At 48.1% G+C, this 22,385-nt stretch overlaps 1 protein-coding gene across 2 annotated transcripts; it reads left to right on the top strand.

Annotated features, from left to right (window-relative positions):
- The first annotated feature begins 6,857 nt into the window (after window positions 1-6,857).
- LOC132381387 (gastrula zinc finger protein XlCGF57.1-like) lies at window positions 6,858-19,234 on the top strand. Of its 2 annotated transcripts, XM_059950755.1 has the most exons (3): window positions 6,858-7,320; window positions 10,989-11,063; window positions 14,953-19,234. In XM_059950755.1, the coding sequence occupies exons 1-3, from the start codon at window positions 6,996-6,998 to the stop codon at window positions 16,683-16,685; spliced, it is 2,133 nt and encodes a 710-aa protein (XP_059806738.1). In that variant the 5' UTR covers window positions 6,858-6,995; the 3' UTR covers window positions 16,686-19,234. The 2 variants fall into 2 exon arrangements, with proteins under 2 accessions (XP_059806738.1, XP_059806740.1); XM_059950757.1 differs by lacking the exon at window positions 6,858-7,320 and having other exon boundaries at window positions 11,009-11,142.
- The last annotated feature ends 3,151 nt before the right edge of the window (window positions 19,235-22,385 follow it).

Below are 22,385 nucleotides of genomic sequence, written 5' to 3'. Positions count from 1 at the left end.
TACTTGTACATAGTTTTTTCCTTTTGCTTTTTTTTTCTTTCCACTCTTTTCTACAAGTGTATACCTCAGATAAATATTTTGTGGAGATTTGTGATATATATGATTATATGATATATATGTACAATGTCTGAAATACATCTTATGGAAAGTTTGTTTGATGAACTTAAAATAAAAAATAAATTACAAAAAAATAATTGAAATGGATATTACTAGAAAGAACAAAATTATTTTCCTCAAAAAATCTACAAAATTGAAAACAAATTCTTAATGTATGTTTAATAATGGGATTATGGCCTCGTCTACTAATCTTAGAAAACAAAAAGGGAGGAGGAGCTCCCAGAAAAGAGGCCAAAGAGAATCCCTTCACTGAGTTTTCCTCCAAATCCAACCATGAAGGACATTCATGTATGTCTGAATAATGAATCCAAAAAGTAATATATCGAATATTAACTGCTCAATAATACTTTCTAAAATTTGGCAAAGTCATACCACCATCCTTTTTAAATTTCTGCAATAAGGGTTTACTCAATCTAGGATTTATTAAAAATAGGTATGCACATTTTAACATTTGAAGATTATTAAACATTATTCACTCCTCTCCATCTGAAGAATCTGAATGTGTTGTTTCTCTTGATGCAGAGAAAGCCTTTGTTAGGGTGGAGTGCTGTTACTTATTCGAGTTTTTGGAAAGATTTAATTTTGCTCCAGGATTTATTTCCTGGACCAAATTGATCTATCAAGCCCCTATGGCTGCGGTTATAGCTATTAATCAAAAATCTCCTTACTTTCGATTATACAGAGGCACTCAGCAGGGATGTGCTCTTAGCCCTTTATTATTCAACTTGGCTTTAGAACCCCTTCCTGCTGTTCTGAGAGATTCCAATACCATTCAGGGTGTTAAGTGAGGGGACAAAGTAAACAAGGTTTCGTTGTATGCAGATGACCTGTTAGTTTATATTTCAGATCCTAGGAAATCTATTCCTTCTATATTCTCTATATCTTCTGAGTTCAGTAGTTTTTCAGGATATAAATTAAATTTACATAAAAGTAAGTTATTCCCTATTAATAATTACTCAGATCAATATCATCAGGTAGCTTTTATTATTGCTAAAAATTACTTATCTTGGTATTAAAATTACTAAAAGTTTTAAGGACCTGTATAAATATAATTTTCTCCCATTAATTGATTACACCTAACAAATGCTTTCTAAATGGTCACCTATGACATTATCATTAATAGGTCAAATTGTTGCTATTGAAATGATAGTTCTACCAAAAGTCTTATATACATTTCAGGCAGCTCCTTCCTTTGATCCTAAAACATTTTTGACAGAATAGACTCTATAATCTTATATTTGGAATAATAAAAATCCTAGATTGAGTAAACCCTTATTGCAGAAATTAAAAAATGGGACAGAAATAAATGTTCAGCATGATTCTTGTGCCGTTTTCTGCCTGCTGTCCATTATAATCTCCCAGCTGAGTGCTCAGACCAGGTCACCACACAGATTACCTTGCTCTCAGGCGACACTTCCCAATGCCTTGATGTACTTGGTGGATTTGACTGATGATTTTGGTGTGTGTAGAAGCAGGAATAACGAGTCTGGAGCCCATTAGCAGTAAACCATCAAGAATGGTGAAGGTGTCGCTTTCAAGCCAGTAAGTTCTAAGTTTGTGAGCTCCTTTTGTAACAGCTGGCCATCCACGCTCACAGTGTTACATGACCTTGCTACTGAGTTGGTGCTTTTTCTACTCAGCACCAATTTCATCCACCTTACTTTGTGACGCAGGAAATCTTTCATGTATCTGAGCAAAAAATGTATTGAGGGAAAAGAAGGCTTCCTTCCACTCACTTTTGCATGGCATCCTCGACCGAGGGTCTGGTGTTGTGCAGGATTTGCCAGGGACATGTTCAATGTCATAACAGTATTACATAAGCCTCATTCTGAATCTTTGCAGATGTGGAGGTAAGTCATCCAAGTGTTTTGAACTGAGGATGCTGATAAATGGCTTGTGGTGTGTTTCAAGTAGGAATTTAGTGCCAAGCAAGTAGCAGCTCAAGTGTCCACAAGCCCTCAGGAAAGCCAGTATCTCATTTTCAATTTGGGCATAACACTGTTCAGGAGGAGTAGGTGCACGTGACACATATGCCACTGGTTTTCATACACCACTGCAGCTTTGCATGAGCTCTCCCCCTAGGCCAAAGGAAGGGATGTCTGCTGAGAACTTGGTTGCTTTGTTTGGACCAAAGGATATCAATGTTGGTGGAGAGAAGGTCTGCTTTAAGTCATGAGAATGACTTCTCCTGTGGTGTGTCCCAGCTCCAAACATTTTGGGTGATGACTTTACTTTCTCTGCCAAACAGTGATTTAATTGTTTATAAACACTGTTTAATTCAATTTAAAATTGTTCACCGTTATTACTTAACAAAGGAGAGACTATCCAAAATATTTCCTAACATAGACATACGTTAGGAATGCGATAGGTGTGATACACCTGAAGTAGCCACTTTGTCACATATGTTCTGGTCATGTCCTTCATCAACATTTTTTTTGGAAATCTTTATTTTCTACAATTTCTAAAGCTCTGAAAATTAATTTATAACCTAATAGACTGACTGTTCTATTTGGAATAGTTCTGCATCATATTCAGGGATTCTCATCTTCAGATCAACATGTAATTGCATTTGTTACATTATTGGCAAGAAAAGGACTATTTTATTAAAATGGAAAGATACCTCTGTCCCTACATTAATTCAATGGTTTTCTCAAGTAATGTTATGTCTTAGTTTGGAAAAAATTATAAGTAGAACTTTTGATCCTCGATTTGATTTTGAGAGTAGAGGGGCTCTTTTGCCAAATATTATCATTTAATTTGAATTATTTTATATGGTTTCCTTCCAATTTAATTTTATATAAACATGAATTGGCGGTTGATGATTCTTTATATGGATGATGGGAAGTCGTATTGCTCTGGGAGTTGATTCCTAATGGTTTTTTTTTTTACCCATTTTTGGCTTGGGAGCAGGAACAATGCCCACACACCAGTCAGTAGCTCCACTCACTCAGGTTACGATGTCAAGTGTCTTCATTCTCTCAAGTTCAGCTTTGAATTTGTTCATCAAAGTGGTCAGAGAGTAGGACGTCACTCCTGCCCTCAGTCGGTAGGGTACTCTTTCACTACTCCCAGGCCTGTGAACAATTCCAGATACTTCTCCTGCCATTGAACATTGTTTAGGGAATCCATGAGGTTCATCTCCTCAAGGGCATGCCATCCAGAAGTGAAGATTCTGAACAACACAGGCATCCTCTTTTAACTGAGCTTATGCTTCCCTGGCCCCATGAGCACTTTCTTTGTTGGATTTATCATAATGCTTGTTTTCTCCTCCAGTTTTGTGAGCAGACAGTTGGGGATGGCAGTGACATCTGCCCCAGTGTCTGTTTTGAATGTCACTTCCTCAACAGTAGCACACCAGACTTGTCTATTTGAATCTAAAGCCCCAAGGAAAGCTCTCTCTCTCTCTCTCTCTGTCTGAATCATGGTCTTCTTCGACCTGCTGAAGAACTTTGAACCGGTATAATGGCCAACTCTATTGCATTGGTGGCATTCACTTCTTTTGTTGACAGAGCTCTTTGATGTGAAATGGAGACTTGCCGCATCTCCTACAGTTGGACACTTCACCTGCTTTTTGCTTTGCTTGAGCTGAGCTCCACTGTCACCTCTTTCTGTATGTACCTTTATTTTTGTGCAGTTTCTAGCTTTACCTCAGCATCGTCTTCTTGCTGGATTTCTGCCTGTTGCTGATGAACAATCTCACACTGCCTGATCATAGTAATAGCTTTCTCTACTGTGAGATTTGCCTGCAACCAAAGTCTCGCTGGCAACTTGGCGTCGTATCCTGACAACAATCCTGCCTCTAATGAGCTTTTCTCTCAGATTTCCATGTGTACAGTCGTCTGTCAGGGCATTAAGTCATTTACACTTCCACCTGGGACCTGTTTTCTGGAGTTTAATTTTGCCTTGCAATATGTCTTATTTCACTTTTCAGTGAAATATTCTTTGAATTTGTCCTGCACTATTTTATACTTTTTTTCTGAGCATCTGTCAGTCCTAATCCATCCACGATGTCATCTGCCTTGTCACCCATGCAGTCTATCAGTGTGCTTACTTGATGCTCTTCTGAAGCCCGAGTGAGATTGTTTCAACCCTAAAGCTCTCAAAGCCTCTGAGACACCTCTCAAAGTCCCCTAGTTTCGAGAAATCAAAAGTCTTTAGGGGGCTTTATTAGGTAAGTGGATGTATGTTGTTGTTGCTCTTCTCCATGCCTTGAGGTGCTGGGGTGGCATTTTCCTGCCATTTCTCTGTTTTTTTATGAGGCCGAGTTGTTAGTTCAATGCTCAACCCAGCACGGATGGAAAATATGCAAGGAGCCTGCTCGAGTGGAACGTGGGACACTTGAAGTCCAGTGCAGATGACACAACACCACTATGGGTATGCAAGTAAAGCTTCCTCTAATTTGTAATGACTAGTGTGCACAAAAATCTTGTGCTGTACAATTTTTTTGCCTTGTGACAGCATGTGCACTCTGAATAATTTCTTCAATAAAAACAGTATAAATAAGCCAGTTCTAAAATCTGCAGACAAATCATTGCAAACTCCATGTTTTCAACACTGTCTTCATCAGAAACCAGAAAAGGAAATGTAATTGTGTACAATCATGAAATATGCTTCACATGCCAATGAGGTAGAGGGTGACAACCTATTGTGCTCAGTTTAAATTCCTTTGTGTGCTAGTTGCGAAAGATGTGTGCGTGCGCACACCTTAGAGGGAACATTGGATGTAGGTACTGGAGGTATTTGCTCCTTTTCCCCGTTTGCTTGTTTCTTTGTTTATTATTTTATTTATTTGGACTACAAAAGTCTTCTTTTCTCTTCCTGAGAGTTTGACTGACTTCTCTGCTGTGTCTGTGTCTCTGTTCACTTTCCCAGGCTCGTGGTTCACAGATTATTGCAATGTATTCAATTTTGGGTGTAGCTTGAAGGCGTTGCCTAGCAACTCTGGCTCTTTCTCAACTCATGCTTAATACAGTTATCAAACTAGCATACGCAACTTAGGTTGTTAAGCGTCAGGATATTTTTCATCGATATATGTGACAAGAACAGTCTTACTGTAATTCCTTTTTTGGCTTGATCAGCCATTTCTGACACTATGTTGAGGTTATTAATGAGGGAGAGTGCAGAGCACACCAGGATGCCAGCGTGCAGGATATCCAACTGATAACCCTGCTTGTACAGGATGTGAACTCCTCCCATGTGAGAGTGGCATAGGAATAACACTATTAACTACCACTGTAGTACCCTTTCTGAGGTCCACAACCAATTCTGTGGTCTTACTGACGCTGAGTGCAAGGTTGTTGCTCTAACACTACTCAACCAGCTGATTTGTTCACTCCTGTACACCATCTGAAATTCTGTCAACAATCATTGGCAAATTTATAGATGGCAATTGAGCTGTGCCTAGTTACAGAGCCAAGGGTGTATAAAGAGTAGAGCAGTGGGCTAAGCGCACACCCATGAGTGTGCCAGTGTTGATCAGTGAGCTGGAGATGTTATTTCCAATTTGCACAGACCGTGCTCTTCCAGTGAGGCAGTCAAAGATGTAGTTGCAGATGAGGCACAGAGGCCCAGGTCTGATTTTTGATCAGAGCTGTATGAATGATTGTGTTAAATTCTGAGCTGTTATCAATAAACAGCAGCTTGACTTAAGTATTAGTTTTGTCCAGGTGATCCGAGGATGCATGAAGAGCCAATGAGATCACATCTATTATAGACCTATTGTGGTGATAAGCAGATTGCAGTGGGTCCAGGCAGGAGTTGATTCTAGCCATAACCAACCCATCAAAGCACTTCATCACCATAGATATGAGTGCAACTGGATGATAGTCAGTAGGACAGGTAACCCAGCTCTTCTTGGGCACTGGTATGATTGTTGCCCTTTTAAAGCAGGTGGGAACTTCCAAATGTAGCAAATAGCATGAGAAATGCAACAGTCACAAGAAAGAAAACATAAATTGTACTAAGTTCTACAAGAAAAAAAAACAGATCAGAAACATAGCCCATTTTTAGTGCACAGTGGTCAAAGCAAGCCATGATTTTGCAATGCAAGTTAGTGATCACGGTCATGCTGGTTGGTTCAAGAACTGAAAGGTCGAAGGAAAGTAGCTGTTCCTGAACCTGGTGGTGTGGGACTTTGGGCTGTCCGGTGACAGCATGGTCTAGATAGTGGGGATCTTTGATGATGGATGTTTGCTTTCTTGAGGCAACACTTCCTGGAGGTACTACCAGCGGTGAAAAGGGATGAGTCCCAGATGTATTAGGCAGAGTGCACTACCTCTCTGCAGCATCCTTGGTTCCTGCGCATTCAAATTGCTGTACCAGACTCTCATCATTGGGTATGTCACCAAAGATTCTTGCCAGTTTCTACAGAGGGCATTCTGACTCGTTGCCTCATTGCCTGGTAGGGAGGTTTGAATGTGCACAATTGCAAGAGGCTGTGGAGAGTTTTCGAATCAGCCATCTCCATCACAGGCACAACCCTCCCACCATGGAGGACATCTTCAAGAGGCAGTGCCTGAGGAAGTCACTGTGAACCCTGAAGACCCACCCTCCACGATTCAGTAACAGCCTCTTCCCCTCTGCCGTCAGTTTACTCAATGGTCAACGAACAATGCCTCATTATTTGTCTTTTGTATTATTTATTTAACTTTTCTTTACACTTACTGCTACCACAGTACAGCAAATTTCAGCTATTATGTCAATGATAATAAACATGATTTTGAAACGGGTTAAGTAAGACCCTCGTTTTCTTATACTGCTTTGGGTATCACAGCAGCGAATTGAAGTCAGACTGCTCCTGGGTCTGGTCAAACAATTTGTATCCTGACAGCAACGTAGGTTGGGAATATTTATCTTTTGTTCGCACAGAGCTGTTAGGAATGCTATTTTTAAAGAGGAAAAGCATTTTCAGGATCTCCCCCCACTCGCAGTGGGGAGCCGCCCTCTGCCGCCCTTCTTTGCCACAGGGAGGGGGGTGGGGTTGGTGGGCGAGTCCCGCCCTCTCCAGCGATTGGTTGGAGGACCAAGCGCTGCCGCACCAGTCCTCCTGGTGCTCCAGTTGGCGATTGGTCGCGCACCCGTCACTCCACGGCCCGCCGCCCGTCACGTGGTCCGCAGCAGGGGGTGGGGGGGGGCCGCTCTCTCCGTGCTCGAAGGAGCCGCTCAGTCCGCCGCCATTCAGGAGGCGCTCCTGCGCCCGCTCGGGTTGGTATTTTACCGGTCGATCCAGTCCGCCCGATGCGCGAACATGCGGTTTATCCCCGAGGAGCGGAAAACAGCGCGATGGATGGAAATTGCCAACTCCGTCTCCGCTCGCCTTTCCTCACCCTCTTCCCCCCCCCCCGCACGGCTCTCCATCGACCGTTAGCGAAATCGCCCGGCAGGCCGCGCGCGCGGAGCCCAGTGCGCAGGTGCGCCGGTCCGCTCTCGGGCCCCCCCTCCGCCTTGAGCATGCGCGGGAGTGGTCGGGTGCTGGCGAGGGGGCGCTCCCGCGCCCAGCTGCAGGGGCGGGTTGGCGCGTGCAGGGTCGGCGGCGGCCCCGGGTTGGGCACTTTCCCTGCGCGCGGGGAGTTCTGGGTACCGGGCGACGCCATTAAGGCAGACACAGGGAGGTGGTAGCCACAGATGCTTGAGTGGTGGGCTCTGTGTCCATGTTGAGAGCAATTCTGAGTCATCTTACACCTCTGCTCTTTCTCCGAAGGACCCCATGAACACCACCTCATTATTCCTCTTTTGCACTAGTTTATTTTTGTAATTTATGGTGTCTTATGTCTTACCCTAACTGCTGCTGTAAAACAACAAACTCCACGACATGAGAGGCTGCCCCAGAAGGTTAAGATATCTGGCTTTCAGGGTGGAGTTGTCAGTTTGATTTAACATTGTGTTAGGGGGAGTAGTGAGAGAGAGGTAGTAGATGGTTGTCTCTCTGAATAGAGTCCTGTGACTACTGGTGTGCCGCAAGGATCAGTGCTGATTCTGTCCATTGTAGTTTATCAACTTTATTAATGGTTTGGATCATAATGTGGATCAGTAGGGTGAATATAAGCAGGCATTTTCCTGTCGTGTTGGGTAAGAGTAGAGCTAGAGGCCAAAGGTTTAGAGTGAAAGGTGAAGTATTTAAGAGGGGATCTGAGGTGGAACTTCTTCACTCAGAAGGTGATGCGAGTGAAACAAGCACTCGGGGTGGTGCGTGGTAGATGTGGATTCAAAATATAATGTTTAAGAGAGGTTTGGATGGAGTATGTGGATGAGAGGGTTGATGATGGGACTAGGCATCTAGATCATGCTGGTCTGGGATTTTCACGCAGAGTTTAGAGAGGGTGGTGTGAAAATGACAGTTCTGTGGGTGAAAACACTTCGTTAATGAGAGAGGCCAGACTGGTTCAAACTGACAGTACTCTAATAACTACGCGTTACAACAGGGGTGTGCAGAAGAGCATCTCTGAATGCACAACTTGTTGATGGTTGAAGTGGATGGGCCACAGCAGCAGAAAAGCACACCGAGCTCCACTCCTGTGGCCCTAGACTTTAACTGTCCCTAATAAAGTGGTCACTGTGTACAATAAGCCTGATCTTTTGATACCGTCAAGAGTCGGTACAAACCGTCTACCAAGCCTAGACTGATTCTGGTTCCAACTCCCACATGGGCCACAAGTTGCACACCATTGCTAGTCATTGTCACTTCTAAAATTAAACATAAGCTGTTTCCTATCTGTCTCTTAAACCTGAAGTTACAATTTTAAAAATTAAAGTGTCAGTAAACACAATGAAATCCTCTCACCCTTCCCTGTTCCCTCCTAAACTCGGGAGGTAAGTTCAAAGTCAACCACGTCGGTGGTCTGGGCTGGGAAAATTACTTTCCCAAAGATTGTCAGTGAATAGAGTGCATTTCTTGGTTACGGTTGGAAGATGAACTCCCATCATGAATCATTGGCCCTCAGTAACTTCTGCTCCCTTTCAGAGTACTAGGAAGGTGTGCTAGATGTAGACCATTAGAGGTTTACAACATAAAGTCAAGCCCTTCAGCCCATTGGTCTGTACCTGCCATTAAAGCCAATCCTATATTAATCCCATCTTTATCCTCCCATCGGCTCCTCACGTTCCACCCTCATCCACGCGTCAGGGGCATTTAGAGACCAGTTAACTGTCTGACCCATGCAGCTTTAGGATGTGGGAGGAAACTGGACCACCTGGGGTTGGGGGGGGTGCTCCCACATAATCACAGTAAGAACGTGCAAACCAGTGTCTCTGGAGCTGGGATTCATACCGTCACCCACACTGCACGCTTATTTAAACAAGAATTCTCTAGCACTGGACATAGTCCAGGAGAAATTCACTGGGCTAATTGTTTAAGAGGGTCATCCTACCACTAAGTGGATAAATAGTTAAATCTGTGTTTCCTGGAGTTTAGAAAGATAGGGGCTGATCTCATCAAAACGTAACAGATCCTGAGGGTAGATGATGAAGTGTTTCTGCTATTGGGAGTAAGTTGACGTGGTTATGGGGCAAAGCTGCAGTCGATTAAAACCATAGTGTGTGGAGAAGTCTTCTCTTACCGGGAAGAGAATCTCTGGCTGCTCGGGTGAATGATATGCTGTAGAGTCAAAATCAGCTTTATATGACATGAAATCTGATGTTATTTATTCTTCTAACTATCTATTGAGATTGAACACGGAATAGGCCCTTCCAGCCCTTTGAGCTGTGCCACCCAGCAATCCCCCAATTCCATCCTCGCCTAATCACGGGACAATTTACAAAGATCAATTGACCTACCAACTGCTACGTCCTTGGACGGTGGGAGAAAACCCACATGGTCACAGGGAGAGTGTGTAAACTCCTTCCAAGCACTGGTGGGGATTGATCCTGGGTTGCCTGTACTGTACAGCGCTGTGCTCACCGTGCCGCTGTTTTGCGGCAGCGGTGCAGTGCAAGGATGTAAAGTTACTGTAAATAAAGAGTGCAGGAGCTCCCAGTCTTTTGTATCCCTACCGTTAACTGAGGGGTCCATGGAGCCCAGGTTGGGAACCCCTGATGGCATGCAAAGAGAAAGCAGAATGAAGTGGTCTTCCTGGACTGTTCAGGATGGCAGGGGGATAAGGCTGTCCTGAACCATTGAGTGTGGGTCTTCCAGCTCCTGTACCGCCTCCCGGATGGTAGTAACAAGGACAGGGCGTATCCTGGAGGGGGAAGGTCCTGCCTCCTTGAGGCACCACCTCTTGTAGATGCCCTTGGTGGTGGGGTGGGTTGAGCCCGTGATGCAGCTGGCTGAGTGTGCAGCCTCCTGTCATCCTGTTCGTTGGAGCTTCTGTACCAGGCTGTGATGCAGACAGTCAGAATCGCCACTGCGTGTCCATAATAATTTGCCAGTGCTTGGAGGGTGCAGGATTGCTGAGGACAGGGCCAAAGAGCAGCTGAGGAAAGCAGAGGTCAGCCGCGATCACACTGGGTGCCGGGGTCTCCTGGCTCCCGTTGACTCGTTTGTGTGCGTACCCCTGCCCCACCGTCCGACCGCTGGCACCATCGTGGTTAGTGCGACATTGTGACAGCTCGGGGGGGCTTAGGGGGTTCGGAGTTCAGTTCCAGCGTCCTTTGAGGAGTCTCTTTACATCCTCCCCATTGAGTGCATGCGTTTCCTCCCACAGTCCAGAGACGTACCAGATAGGTTAAGTGGTCATTGTAAATCAGGTCAGGGTGAAACTGGGTTAATGAACAGCTGCTGAGCCAGTGCAGCTCCAAGGTCGGAAAGGCTTACTGCACGCTGTACCTCTTGGGGAGGAAGGGCTAACGGGCAGATGCCCCCTGGCTTTGCATGCATGTCCTGTCCCGCGCTGCTACTGTTCACCCCTCAATGCTGTCTGTCTCTTCCTCACCAGGAGACCACCCCCCCTCCCCCAGGCGGGATTCATCAAACCGTGACTGGGCTCTAGAACTCCGTAACGTTCCTTCAGGTATGTGTCAGAACCGTTTTGCTAATGGTTTCGGAATACCGAAGCAGGCTCTTCGAACCACCTTGTCCCTGCAGCCCAGGTACCGGTCTACCCTCAGTTTGCCTGCCCTGAGCCCAGATCCCTCAGAACCTTCCTGTTCAATCACCTTTTAAACGTTGTAATTATACCTGCCTCCATCACTTCTTTGTTCCACACGCAAACGCCCCTTCCCCGCAGATCCCCTTCTCCCTGGAACTGTGCTCTTTGGCTCAAGGACCACTCGATCCCTAGTGCAATGACATCTAGTGTGACTTCAAAATCTACCTCGTCATGGCCTTGCACCTTACTCTCTGCCCTCTCTGTAAGTTGTGCATTCTCTTCTTGCTTTTGCACTGTGCTACCTCAGAATGCAAGGCAGGCTTGTACCTGAGCCAATAAACCAATTTAATTATTTTTTACCTTCCTCTGCCCTGGGTGGCCTCTACCTACTCTGTCAGTGACCCTCGTGATTCCCCTCCATCAACTCTGTCTACAATTCCTGCATCTCCGTCTGGTATGGGGGAGGCTACTGCACAGGATCAAAATAAACTGTCGAGAGTTGTAAAGTTAGTCAGTTTCATCATGGGTGCTAGCCTCCATAGTATTCAAGGTACCTTCAGGGAGTGGCACCTCACAAAGGCGGCCTCCATCACTAAGGACCCCCACCACTTGGGTCATGCCCTCTTGTCATTGTTACTGTCAGGAAGGAGGCACAGAACGCTCACTCAATGATTCAAGAACAGCTTCTTCCTCTCTGCCATCTGATTTCTGAATGGACATTAGACCCATGAACACTACCTCACTAATTTTTTTAATTTCTGTTTTTTACACTATTATTTTAATTTAACATACATACTGTAGATCTTTTTTTTTCTATATCATGTTTTTCTTTGTACTGCTACAGCAAAATTAACAAATTCCACGACATATGCTGGTGATATTAAACCTGATTCTGGTTCTGTCGTTAGTTTAATCAAAGACCCCATCCACCCGGACACTCTCTCCCCTCTCCCATGCAAAAGCCTGACAACACCTATCATCGGGTCCAAGGACAGCTTCTACCCAGCTGCTGTAAGACTATTGAAAGGTCCCTAGTCATCCCTTGACCTGACAGTCTACTCAATCATAACCATAAACAGGTAAATTGGTTTACCCACTCTGGGACAGCCCCTCCCTTTGGATCCGTGACTTCTTGCCACCACACGAAAAGTCAGCAACTCCTCTGCCTGCGATTGTCCTCAGTGCCTGGCTCTACTCCCAGTACGTTCGTGACCACATGACCAGGTTCTGGTCTACCTCTCTGCACTTTCTCTGTAAGCGTAACACTCTGTTGCCATTTTCCCTGTGCCGCCTGTGAAACTGATGAGGTAAAATGGATAGCATGCAAAACGGACTGTTTCTATGTACCAGTAAACCCTGTCAGCCTCCTGCATTCCAGGAAGTAAAAGAAACTTGTCCAACCTCTCCTCAAAACCACAGCCCTCTCTAATCCAGGTAACACCCTGACCGTTACCTTTTGTCCCTTCTTTATCTCGATCACAATAGTGTGGTGGGGAGAACCGTGGACGATACAACCAAGTGTGGTCAAGCTGGTGGTTTGTACAGCCCCTGATGCCTTCTTTGTTACCTAGTTCCCAATTGGTTTATAAGAACTTAGGAAACAGGAGCAGCGATAGGCCATCTGGCCTGTCAATCCAGCTCTGCCGTTCAATAAGATCATGGACTCAGCTCCACCTCCCTGCCTTTTCCCCCCTTCACTCTTAATACCCTTACTATGCAAACCTTGATCTAACTGTGTATTAAGTATATTTTGCGAGCTAGCCCTTCCTGCTTCCCAGGGCAGAGACTTCCAGAGATTCACTACCCTCTCAGAAAAGCAGTTTCTCCTCACCTCCTTCTGCCAATCTGGAGGTTACATCCCCTAATTCTAGCTTCACAACTTTCCTGACCTGATCTTCTGTACCCCTTTCACAATTTTACATTTCTATAAGATCCTCTGTCATTGTTTCGAATTCTGATGAGTATAGTCTCTGGTGACTCAATCTCTCATCATATGCTAATCCCCCTTATTGAGAATCAACCTCCTCTATACCCTCGAGAAACCTACTGCCTGTTAATGCCGCTGGCCCTCCATCCCTGGCGATGTTCATCGTATCAGAATCTTCCCCTTGGTTTTCACCACAGTCGGTCTTACAAGTCCCGGGTGAAGACTCCGCAGTTTTGTTTTACCAGTCAGGGTTGGTAACCCTGAGCTGACCTTCCCCACCCCCCCACCCCCCCCCCCCGAGCCAGGAGGTCTGCCCTCTGACCTGTTTGGCATGGGTGATCCTGCCAAGAGCTAAAGCATAAAGCCCTGACTCCAGCCAACACAGTTCCCTGGATGATTGAGGCTCACAAGCCTCCAAACTCAACAATGAGGTTGTGGTCATCTTGGAGGCTCCTCAAATAAGGAGATGGGAAATACGTGCATTACCTCAGGTACTGCCACAGTAAAAAAACGGGTTTGTGTGCCTTCTGTACTTGGTAAGGGCACCGGGGTTACGGGTTAAAGCAGGAGAATAGAGTTGAGAAGGATAATAAATCTACGAGTCCCTTTTCAATGATGTTAATGTACCTGCTTCAACCCCCTCTGGGTAAAAAAAGTTGCCCCTCAATTTCCTATAAATCTGTGCTTTCTAGTTCTTAATTCTCCAACCTGGGGAAACACACTTTGCCCTTCATAGCTTGAGAGTAATAGGGAAGTTTAGCATAGAAACAGGCCCTTCGGCCCATCAAATTCATGCTGAAATCATTTAAACTGCCTACTCCCATCGACCTTACCATCCATGTACCTATCCAAACTTCACTTAACCATTGAAATTGAGTTTTCACATGCCCTACACTGGCAGCTTGTTCCACCCTCTGAGTGAAGTTTCCCCTTTTCACCTTTCACCCTTAACCCATGACCCCTAGTTGTCCACCCCACCACAGTGGAAAAAGCCTGCTTGCATTTACCATATCTATAGCCCTCATAGTTTTGTATGCTTCTAATAAGTCTTCCGTCGATCTACCGCATTCCAAGAATAAAGTCCTATTAACCTATTCAATCTTTCCTTATAACTCTGGTCCTCTAGAACGAGCAACAGCATAAATCTTTACAAGGTTATCCCTCAGCCTCCTTTGCGCCGGAGAAAACCATCCCAATCCTATCCAGTCTCTCAAACCCTCCACTCCCGATAAAAGCCTTCCCCTGCAATTTAACAACATCTCTCCTACAGTAAAAACTGAACTTAGTACTCCAACGTCTTGTACAACCTCAACATAACACCCCGTACTCAGTGCTCCGACTGACAGTGTAGCAGACATGTTTTCCACTTCGTTTTCAGGGAACCGTGTACCTGTACTTCTGGGCCACTCTGATCCTCAGCACCCTGCACGTCCCAGAGCTTGGACTCAGCCATCGATGAAGGCTGTTGTGCCTTTGCCGGTCCTGTGCTGCCACTTTCAGGGACACCTGCACCCCTCGCTCTCCCTGCTCTACGATACCCTTAAACTCCAGTACCAAGGGCTACAGATCTCAATGGGGGCAAATCAGCAAAGAGCAAGGTAGCATGGCCCTGGAGGGCAGAAGGCCCTGGGACTGACCCTGCTCTGCTTTTGGGGCGGTAATTGTTCCTCACACCGTTCCTCCTTTCTGCCTCCACCCTTCCTTTCCTCTCCTCCACCCCCCCATTGGATTTGGTTTATGATTGCTTTGTATACTGTTCAAACAGATCAAACTCTGCTCTCGTGACTGTTCCTAACCTCCTCACTCTCCTCCCTTCCCTCACCTTCCTCTTCTCCCCTCCCGCCCCGCACCTCTCCTCCTCCCTCCCCCTCACCTCACCTCTAGGTGCTTCCAGGATGGATCCGCCAGAGGCTCCCACCACAGAGGGGAAGGAGCGGGAGGAGGAGAACCCCACCATGGCGGAGGGGTTGACTGGGGACAGGCCTGACACGGCAGATGGGGTGGGTGGGGACGGGCCTCACATGGCAGAAGGGGACAGGCCTGACACGACGGAGGGTGTGGATGGGGATGGGCCTGACGCGGCCGATGGGGTAGATGGGGTCAGGTCTGACAGGATGGAGGGGGAGGGTAGAGATGGGCCTGACGCGGCCGATGGGGTAAATGGGGACAGGCCTCACACGATGAAGGGGGTGAGTGGAGATGGGCCTGACACGGCCGATGAGGTAGATGGGGTCAGGTCTGACAGGATGGAGGGGGAGGGTAGAGATGGGCCTGACACGGCCGATGAGGTAGATGGGGTCAGGTCTGACAGGACGGAGGGTGTGGGTGGGGATGGGCCTGACACGGCCGATGGGGAGGAAGAGGAGGAGGGGGCAGTGCAGATGGTGGTGGTGGGAGGGTCGCCCAGCTGTGGTGGAGTTCCTGGTCCCAGGGGTGGGTCGGACAAGCCCTTCTCCTGCCCGGGCTGTGGCTTGGGATTCCGGCGCTCCTCCAACCTGTCGCGGCACCGCTGCCGGCCGGCCGGTGAGCGTCCCTACAAGTGCGGGGACTGTGGCCGGGGCTTCAACTACCCCTCAGAGTTGGCCATCCATCGTCGCAGTCACACCCGCGAGCGCCCCTTTGTCTGCCCTGTCTGCGGCAAGGGCTTCATCTACTCATCCAACCTGCTGACCCACCAGAGAGGCCACACCGGCGAGCGGCCCTTCGCCTGCCCCCTCTGTGGCAAGGCCTTCGCGCGCTCCTCCAGCCTGGCCGCCCATCAGCGGGTCCACTCCGACGAGCGGCCCTTCCCCTGCCCTGAATGCGGCCGCCCTTTCAAGAGTGCCAAGGAGCTGAAGATCCACCGGCGCCTGCACGCCGGCGAGCGGCCCTTCCCCTGCACCGAGTGCGGCAAGGGTTTCACCCAGCTTTCCGTCCTGCTTGACCACCGGCGCACCCACACCGGCGAGCGGCCCTTCGCCTGCACCCTCTGCGGCAAGGCCTTCGCCCGCTCCTCCAGCCTGGCCGCCCACGGGGGCGTCCACTCCGACGAGCGCCCCTTCCCCTGCGGGCTCTGTGGCAAGCGCTTTAAGAGCTCCCGGGAGCTCAAGACCCACGGGCAGGTCCACTCGGAGGAACGCCCTTTCCCCTGTGAGATCTGCGGGGAGCATTTCCGGCAGGCCCGTAACCTCCTAGCCCACCGGCGCATTCACACTGGCGAGCGCCCCTTCGCCTGCCCCCTCTGTGGCAAGGCCTTCGCCCGCTCCTCCAGCCTGCTGGCCCACCAGCGCGTCCACTCCGAGGAGCGCCCCTTCCCCTGCCCTGCCTGCCCCAAGCGCTTCAAGAGTGCCCGGGAGCTGGCCACCCACCGTCGGGTCCACACGGGGGAGCGCCCCTACGCCTGCCCCCTGTGCCCCCGCCGCTTCGCTCAGCCCTCCATCCTACAGACCCACCGTCGCACCCACACAGGGGAGCGCCCTTACGCCTGCACCATCTGCCCCCGCCGCTTTATCTGCTCCTCCAGTCTCCTTAACCACCGCCGCACTCACACCCTGGAGCGCCCCTTCACCTGCTCCGTCTGTGGCAAGGCCTTCCGTCAGGCAGCCAACCTGCAGAGCCACCGCCGGCTCCACCTGTGACAGGCTGAGGCAAGCGGTGGGGAGGGAGGTGACCATTCGAACCATCCCACATAGCCCTGTGGCTTTCGGAGACTGTTCCTTGTGATCCTGGGCTTTGGGAGGGGAGAGTTGAGGGTCTGTGGGGCCAGGGTTAGAGAACGATTGTTCCCCCCCCCCCCCCCCCCCCCGTGTATCCCTGCAACTATCCCTCTTCAGGACAGGAGGGAGTTTCAGTTTCCCCTTCTCCCATATCCCTGCAGCTCTGGGGGTCCCTTCTGTAATGCTCTGGGCTTGAGGGGTTGGGGGGGATTCAGACGAAGATTTGCCCCACCCCGCACATCCCGGTGGTCCTTGGGGACCTTCTCTGAATCTGGTGGGGCTGTGGGCTTCAGGAGCGGAGTGTGGTTGGGTTTAGACATTTGATACCCCTCTGCAGCTCTCGAGCACCCTCTGATATTCAGGAAGGGTGAGGAGATGGGTTGGGGGTATGTAGACAGCAATTCATCCCATCCCTGCAGCGCCCGGGGACTTCTCTGATCTTCAGGAGGGCAGAGTGTAGGGGTGTGGATAAAAGTTGCTTCCTGTCCTGTGGGTCCCTGCAGGGTCTCTCCTGGGCTAGGATGGCAGAGTGTTCAGCAATACGGAATAAGGGAGAGTTTTGGGGGTGTTGGAACAAGAATGCACAAGAGTGCATTCCTTGCCCGCTGTGACTCTCGGGGACCCTGAACTGACTCCCTGCGATTCTGGAAGGGAGGAGCTGGAAGGGCCACAGCTGGCAATTCCATCTATCCCCTCACATCTCCGCAAAACCCAGGACCCCGCCTGTAAGCCTGGTGGGGCTCTGAGGGTAAGTGATGGACAGGGCTGGGGGCCCATCGTATATCCCTGCCACACTTGAATCCTGTCTCTACTTGTTAAAGGAACTTGGTCTTCCAGATGTTTCTCATGTGGGTTAGTGGAGGGGCTGAGAGTACAGAGGAATCAGTCAGAACCATTCGGCCCGTCCAGCCTCCACTCCTCCCATCAAGCATCTGCTGGTGAGCACCTCGCGTTCGAGGTGAGGGGGAGAGTGAATCCGTCAGTGTGAGAGGGTGGGGTAGATCTGGGAAAGGGGCAGGAGGTCGGCTAGCAGGGGTGGGTGTCCACTGAATCGGGGGGACGCGAGGGAGAGGTTGGGTGGGTTACCCTGCTCATCACCCAGGCTGAAAGGGGTTATACCTGCCTGGACCTATTAGACATAGGAGCAGAACTGGGTGTTTTGGCCCATTGAGTGTTCTCTGCCCTTCCCAGCCGGGATCTCGATAAGGTGCAAGATGTCATCCGTGTTGAGTGGACCACCATCATCATCGTATGACATTGGTGATCATGATCCTTGACCGTGAATGTTCTTGGCAAAGTTTTCTACGGAAGTGGTTCGTTATTGTTGCAGTGTCTGGGCAGTGTCTTTACAAGACAGGTGACCCCGGGCATTATCAATCCTCTTCAGAGATTGTCTGCCTGACGTCAGTGGTCTCATAATCAGGACTTGTGATCTGCACCGGCTGCTCGTACGACCATCCACCACCTGACCCCGATAGGGGGGCTAAGCAGGTGCTATAACCTGCCTAAGGGTGACCTGCAGGCTAGCGGAGGGAAGGAACATCTTACCTATCCTGTAGTGGAGATACCCCTCCACCCTGCCACCCGCGTGGAGCGAACCAGGGGGCTGAATCAGTGCTGCATCTGGAATTGGGGAAGACGCGGAACTGATACCTGGAGAATTCTCAGAGCTGGAGCACATCCAGAAGCTGAAATGGAGTCAACTGTTTCAAGAAGATGGAAAGTGAGAGAGAGGGCAGGGGTCGTCGATGACCACCTCTGGTGAGCACAGCCTGACCTGACAGTGGTGTGGGGGGGGGGGTTTCAGAAGTCAGATATTGACCATGACGCCCCAGTCATCAGCAATGTCTCTCAGTTCCCAAGTCGGTTCACATCTCTGGCATGAAGATTAAACTATTGGGTGGGTGACCTCTGAACTCTGTGCCCCCCACACTGGGGTCATGCGGCTGAACACAGCAGGGGCCTGCTGGTGCTCAGCCCTTCAGACTATTATATGGGTGGGGGACATGAGATGCACAACACAACGCCAATCCCGGTGGTGGTTCACTGATCAGGATGGAGTCCTGACGTGCAGAGGCATAAACTTTTCCTCATTGTCGCTGGGTCAAAATTCTGGGTTTGCCAAGCCCCACAGAACACGGGACAAATCCTTCGGTGGGACAGCCAGCTTTACTGCGGGGCAGTTACAGGCAGCCCGGGACTACTCCAGCTTTGAATCAACGGTTTATAAGGATTTAAAAGATTTGTGAAGAAAAGTGTTGGATTTCACGGGGATATGTGTTACGAGGGAAGGGGAGAGGTTTAAAGGGCACCAATGGAGAACACGGTGGTGACTGAGGACCACTGGGCCATTTTAGCCTAACCTCCCCCAACCCACGATATTCTGACCTTGTGTAGCATTAAGATACACTGATTCATTGTGAGAATTTGTTAACCTCGACTCGCTATTAAATCGATCATGTGTACTCTCATCTCTCTGGTGAGCCAGCATTCTTCCCGTTCCATGCACTCATTTTTGGTTCAAGACTTCATGGAGAAAGATGGGGACAGAAATAGAAATGGTGAGGTTTGAAGGGGTGGAGGGGTCACAGACATAGGGAAGGATGCAGAGGCTCAGGTAGAGAGTGATTGGGTGGGGGGGTAGATGAAGGGGGTTTGTGACAGAAAAAGGCTGGTGTAGCTCAGCGCCCATGATCCTTTGTGTGTCCATTGTATTAGGTGCACCTGGTTAATGCAAATTTCTAATCAGCCAATTGTTTGGCAGCAACAAAAGCACACAGTTGTTGTCAAGAGGTTGAGCTGTTGTTCAGACCAAAGGTCAGAATGGAGAAGAAATATGATCTAAATGACTTTGACTGGTGAATAATTGGTGCCAGACAGGGTGGTTTGAGTATCTCGGAAACTGCTGCTCTCTCGGAATTTGTACACACGACCGACTGTAGGGCTTGTGGAGAATAATCAGCCATCCCTTGAGTGGCAGTTCTGTGGGTGAAAACGTTTGTTAATGAGAGGTCAGAGGAGAATGACCTGGCTGGTTCAAGCAGACAGAAAGGTGAGAGGAACTTAAATAACTACGTTTTACAACAGTGGTGTGCAGTGGAACCACCTCTGAACGCACAACATGTGAAACCTTGAAGTGGATGGACTATGACCATGAACATACCACCTATACCTAATAAAGTGGCCACTGAGTGTCTATATATCCAAATACAGATCCTGCAAATACCTGTTCAGTAAATCTCCTTCCCAGCTCAAAGCAATGCCCTCCAGTACAGACATTTTTACCCTGGTGAAAATGACTGACCGTCTACATACCTCATAATTTTGTTTACTTCTATCAGGTTGCCTGCCTCCCTCACATCTTCTAACCAGGTCTGAATCGCTGCTCCACGTACCAATCCCTGAGGGTTAGCTTCTCAGTCTTAGCTCAATACAGTGACATTTTCCCCACACCTGACAGAACAGGCCGGATTAAGGTTTCCTACACTGAGATAAACAGCTGTCAAGGCGGTGAATAGCAACCATGTCTCTCCGGTCGCTTGCATTCTCTTGGGATCTTAAGAACCTTGGACATGGTGACCTCATGATGTTATGACAATCACTGTCTACAAAAGGTCACTGACTTTAGGAGGTTGGGTGGAACATAGGCCTCTGTATTAGGGTGGAGGAGGGGAAGATATTTGAGAGCTTTAAGTTCCCATCATTAGAAAATTCGCCCTGCTTAGTCCACACACAAAACCCTGAAGGAGCTCAGCAGCCCCTTTCTCTTTCCAACCTGATAAAGGGTCTCGGCCAGAAACATTGACTGTTTATTCCCTCCTTGTGTGTGTTGCTCAGGATCTCCAGAATCTTGTATTTATCCTGGCCCAGCTATGAAAGCTCACCAAACCCTGCTTCCTCAGAAGGCTAAGGAAATTTGGCATGTCACCCCGATGACCCTCACTACTGTTTAGCAGGATCCTAACCAGAAACATTACGGCTCCAGCACATTTCCCATCTTCCGCTCTATATCTCTCGCTGTCTCAATACTGCATAGGATAGAAATCAGCTGAAGAGACTTATAAACTTACTCAGCTCCGTAGTATCCAGGACATGGTTCCGAATGGTGGCATTGATCACTAAGGTCCCCCATCACCTAGGTTCTGCCTTGTTCTCATTGCTACCATCAGGAAGGAGGTACAGAAGCCTGAAGGTACACACTCAGTGATTCAGAAACAGCTTCTTCTGCTATCCAATTTCTGAATAGACATTTAACCCATGAACACCGCCTCACTATTTTTTTGCACTAATATATACTTACTGTACTTAATATTTTTTCTCTATTATTGGTTTTCAAGAAATACTGAGGGCCTGGTTAAGAGAAAAGAAAGGTGTTTAGCAGGAATAATGTGTTTATAGTATATAAGGAATGGAAAAGAACACAAGGAAATCAGGAGGGCTAGAAATTGCTCCAGCAGTCAAGGCAAAGAAGTGATTCTAAGAGATTCTACAGATAGGTTCATAACAAAAGGATTGCAACAAAAATCGGTCCTCTGGAAGACCAGGAGGGTAATTCCCGTGCGGAGCCACAATAGAGGGGGGAGATCTTAAATGAGTTAGTTGCATCTGTATTTACTCAGAAGACGGATACAGTGTCAATAGAAGTGAAGCAAAGTGATAGCAACTTCATGGATCCTATACAAATTGCCAAGGAGGAGGAGGTGAGGCAAATCAGTGGATAAATCCCCAAGGCTGACAAGGTGTTCCCTCAGACTCTGCAGAAGGCAATTTCGAAAATTATTGGGGCCTTTCAGAGATATTTAAACCATGCTTTGTAACGGGATTTGGAGTTCTGCTGTTTAAAAAGGTTGTAAACATAAACCAGGAAATTATGGGCTGATGAGTCTGACATCAGTTGTGGGAAAGTTATTGGAGGGTATTCTAAGGGACCAGTATTTGGACAGACATGGACTGATTAAGGATAGTCAGCAGGGCTTTATGCATGGTAGGCCATATCTAACCAATCAGAGTTTTTCGAGCAAGTTACCAGGGAAGTTGATGAAGGCAAGGCCGTGGATGTTGTCTACGTGGACTTTAGCAAGGCACTTGACAAGGTCCAGCATGGGGGACTGGTCAAGAAGGTTCGGTCACCTGGCATTCAAGATGAGATAGTAAATTGGATTAGATATTGGCTTTGTGGGAGAAGCCAGAGAGTGGTAGTAGGGGGTTGCCTCTGTGACTAGTGGTATGCCACAGGGACTGGTGCTGGGTCCGTCGTCGTTTCTCATCTATGTCAATGATGTGTTTAACTGGATCAGCAAATTTGTGGATGACATCAAGACTGGGGGTTTAGCGGACAGTGAGAAAGACTACCTTGGCTTGCAGAGGGATCTGCATAAAACAGAAAAATGACAGATGGAATTTAATGCAGACAAGTATGGTGTGTTACACTTCAGTAGGACCAACCAGGGTACGTCTTACACAGGGAACGGCAGGGCACTGAGGAGTGCAGTAGAACAGAGGGATCTGGGAACACAGGTCCATAATGGTTGAAAGTGGCGTCACATGTTGATAGGGTCATAAGGAAAGCTTTTGGCATTTTGGCCTACATAAATCAATGTACTGAGTACAGGAGATGTGATG

This window comes from Hypanus sabinus, chromosome 26 (assembly GCF_030144855.1).
Source record: "Hypanus sabinus isolate sHypSab1 chromosome 26, sHypSab1.hap1, whole genome shotgun sequence".
NCBI lineage: Eukaryota > Metazoa > Chordata > Chondrichthyes > Myliobatiformes > Dasyatidae > Hypanus > Hypanus sabinus.
This window is presented reverse-complemented; position numbering and strand designations above follow the sequence as displayed.

Coding starts and splice junctions, on each gene's coding strand:
- LOC132381387 (XM_059950755.1), top strand. CDS start 6,996: ATGCTATTTTTAAAGAGGAAAAGCATTTTCAGGATCTCCCCCCACTCG. Junction 7,321..10,988: donor GCGCTCCTGCGCCCGCTCGG/GTTGGTATTTTA, acceptor CTTCCTCACCAG/GAGACCACCCCCCCTCCCCC. Junction 11,064..14,952: donor ACTCCGTAACGTTCCTTCAG/GTATGTGTCAGA, acceptor CCTCACCTCTAG/GTGCTTCCAGGATGGATCCG.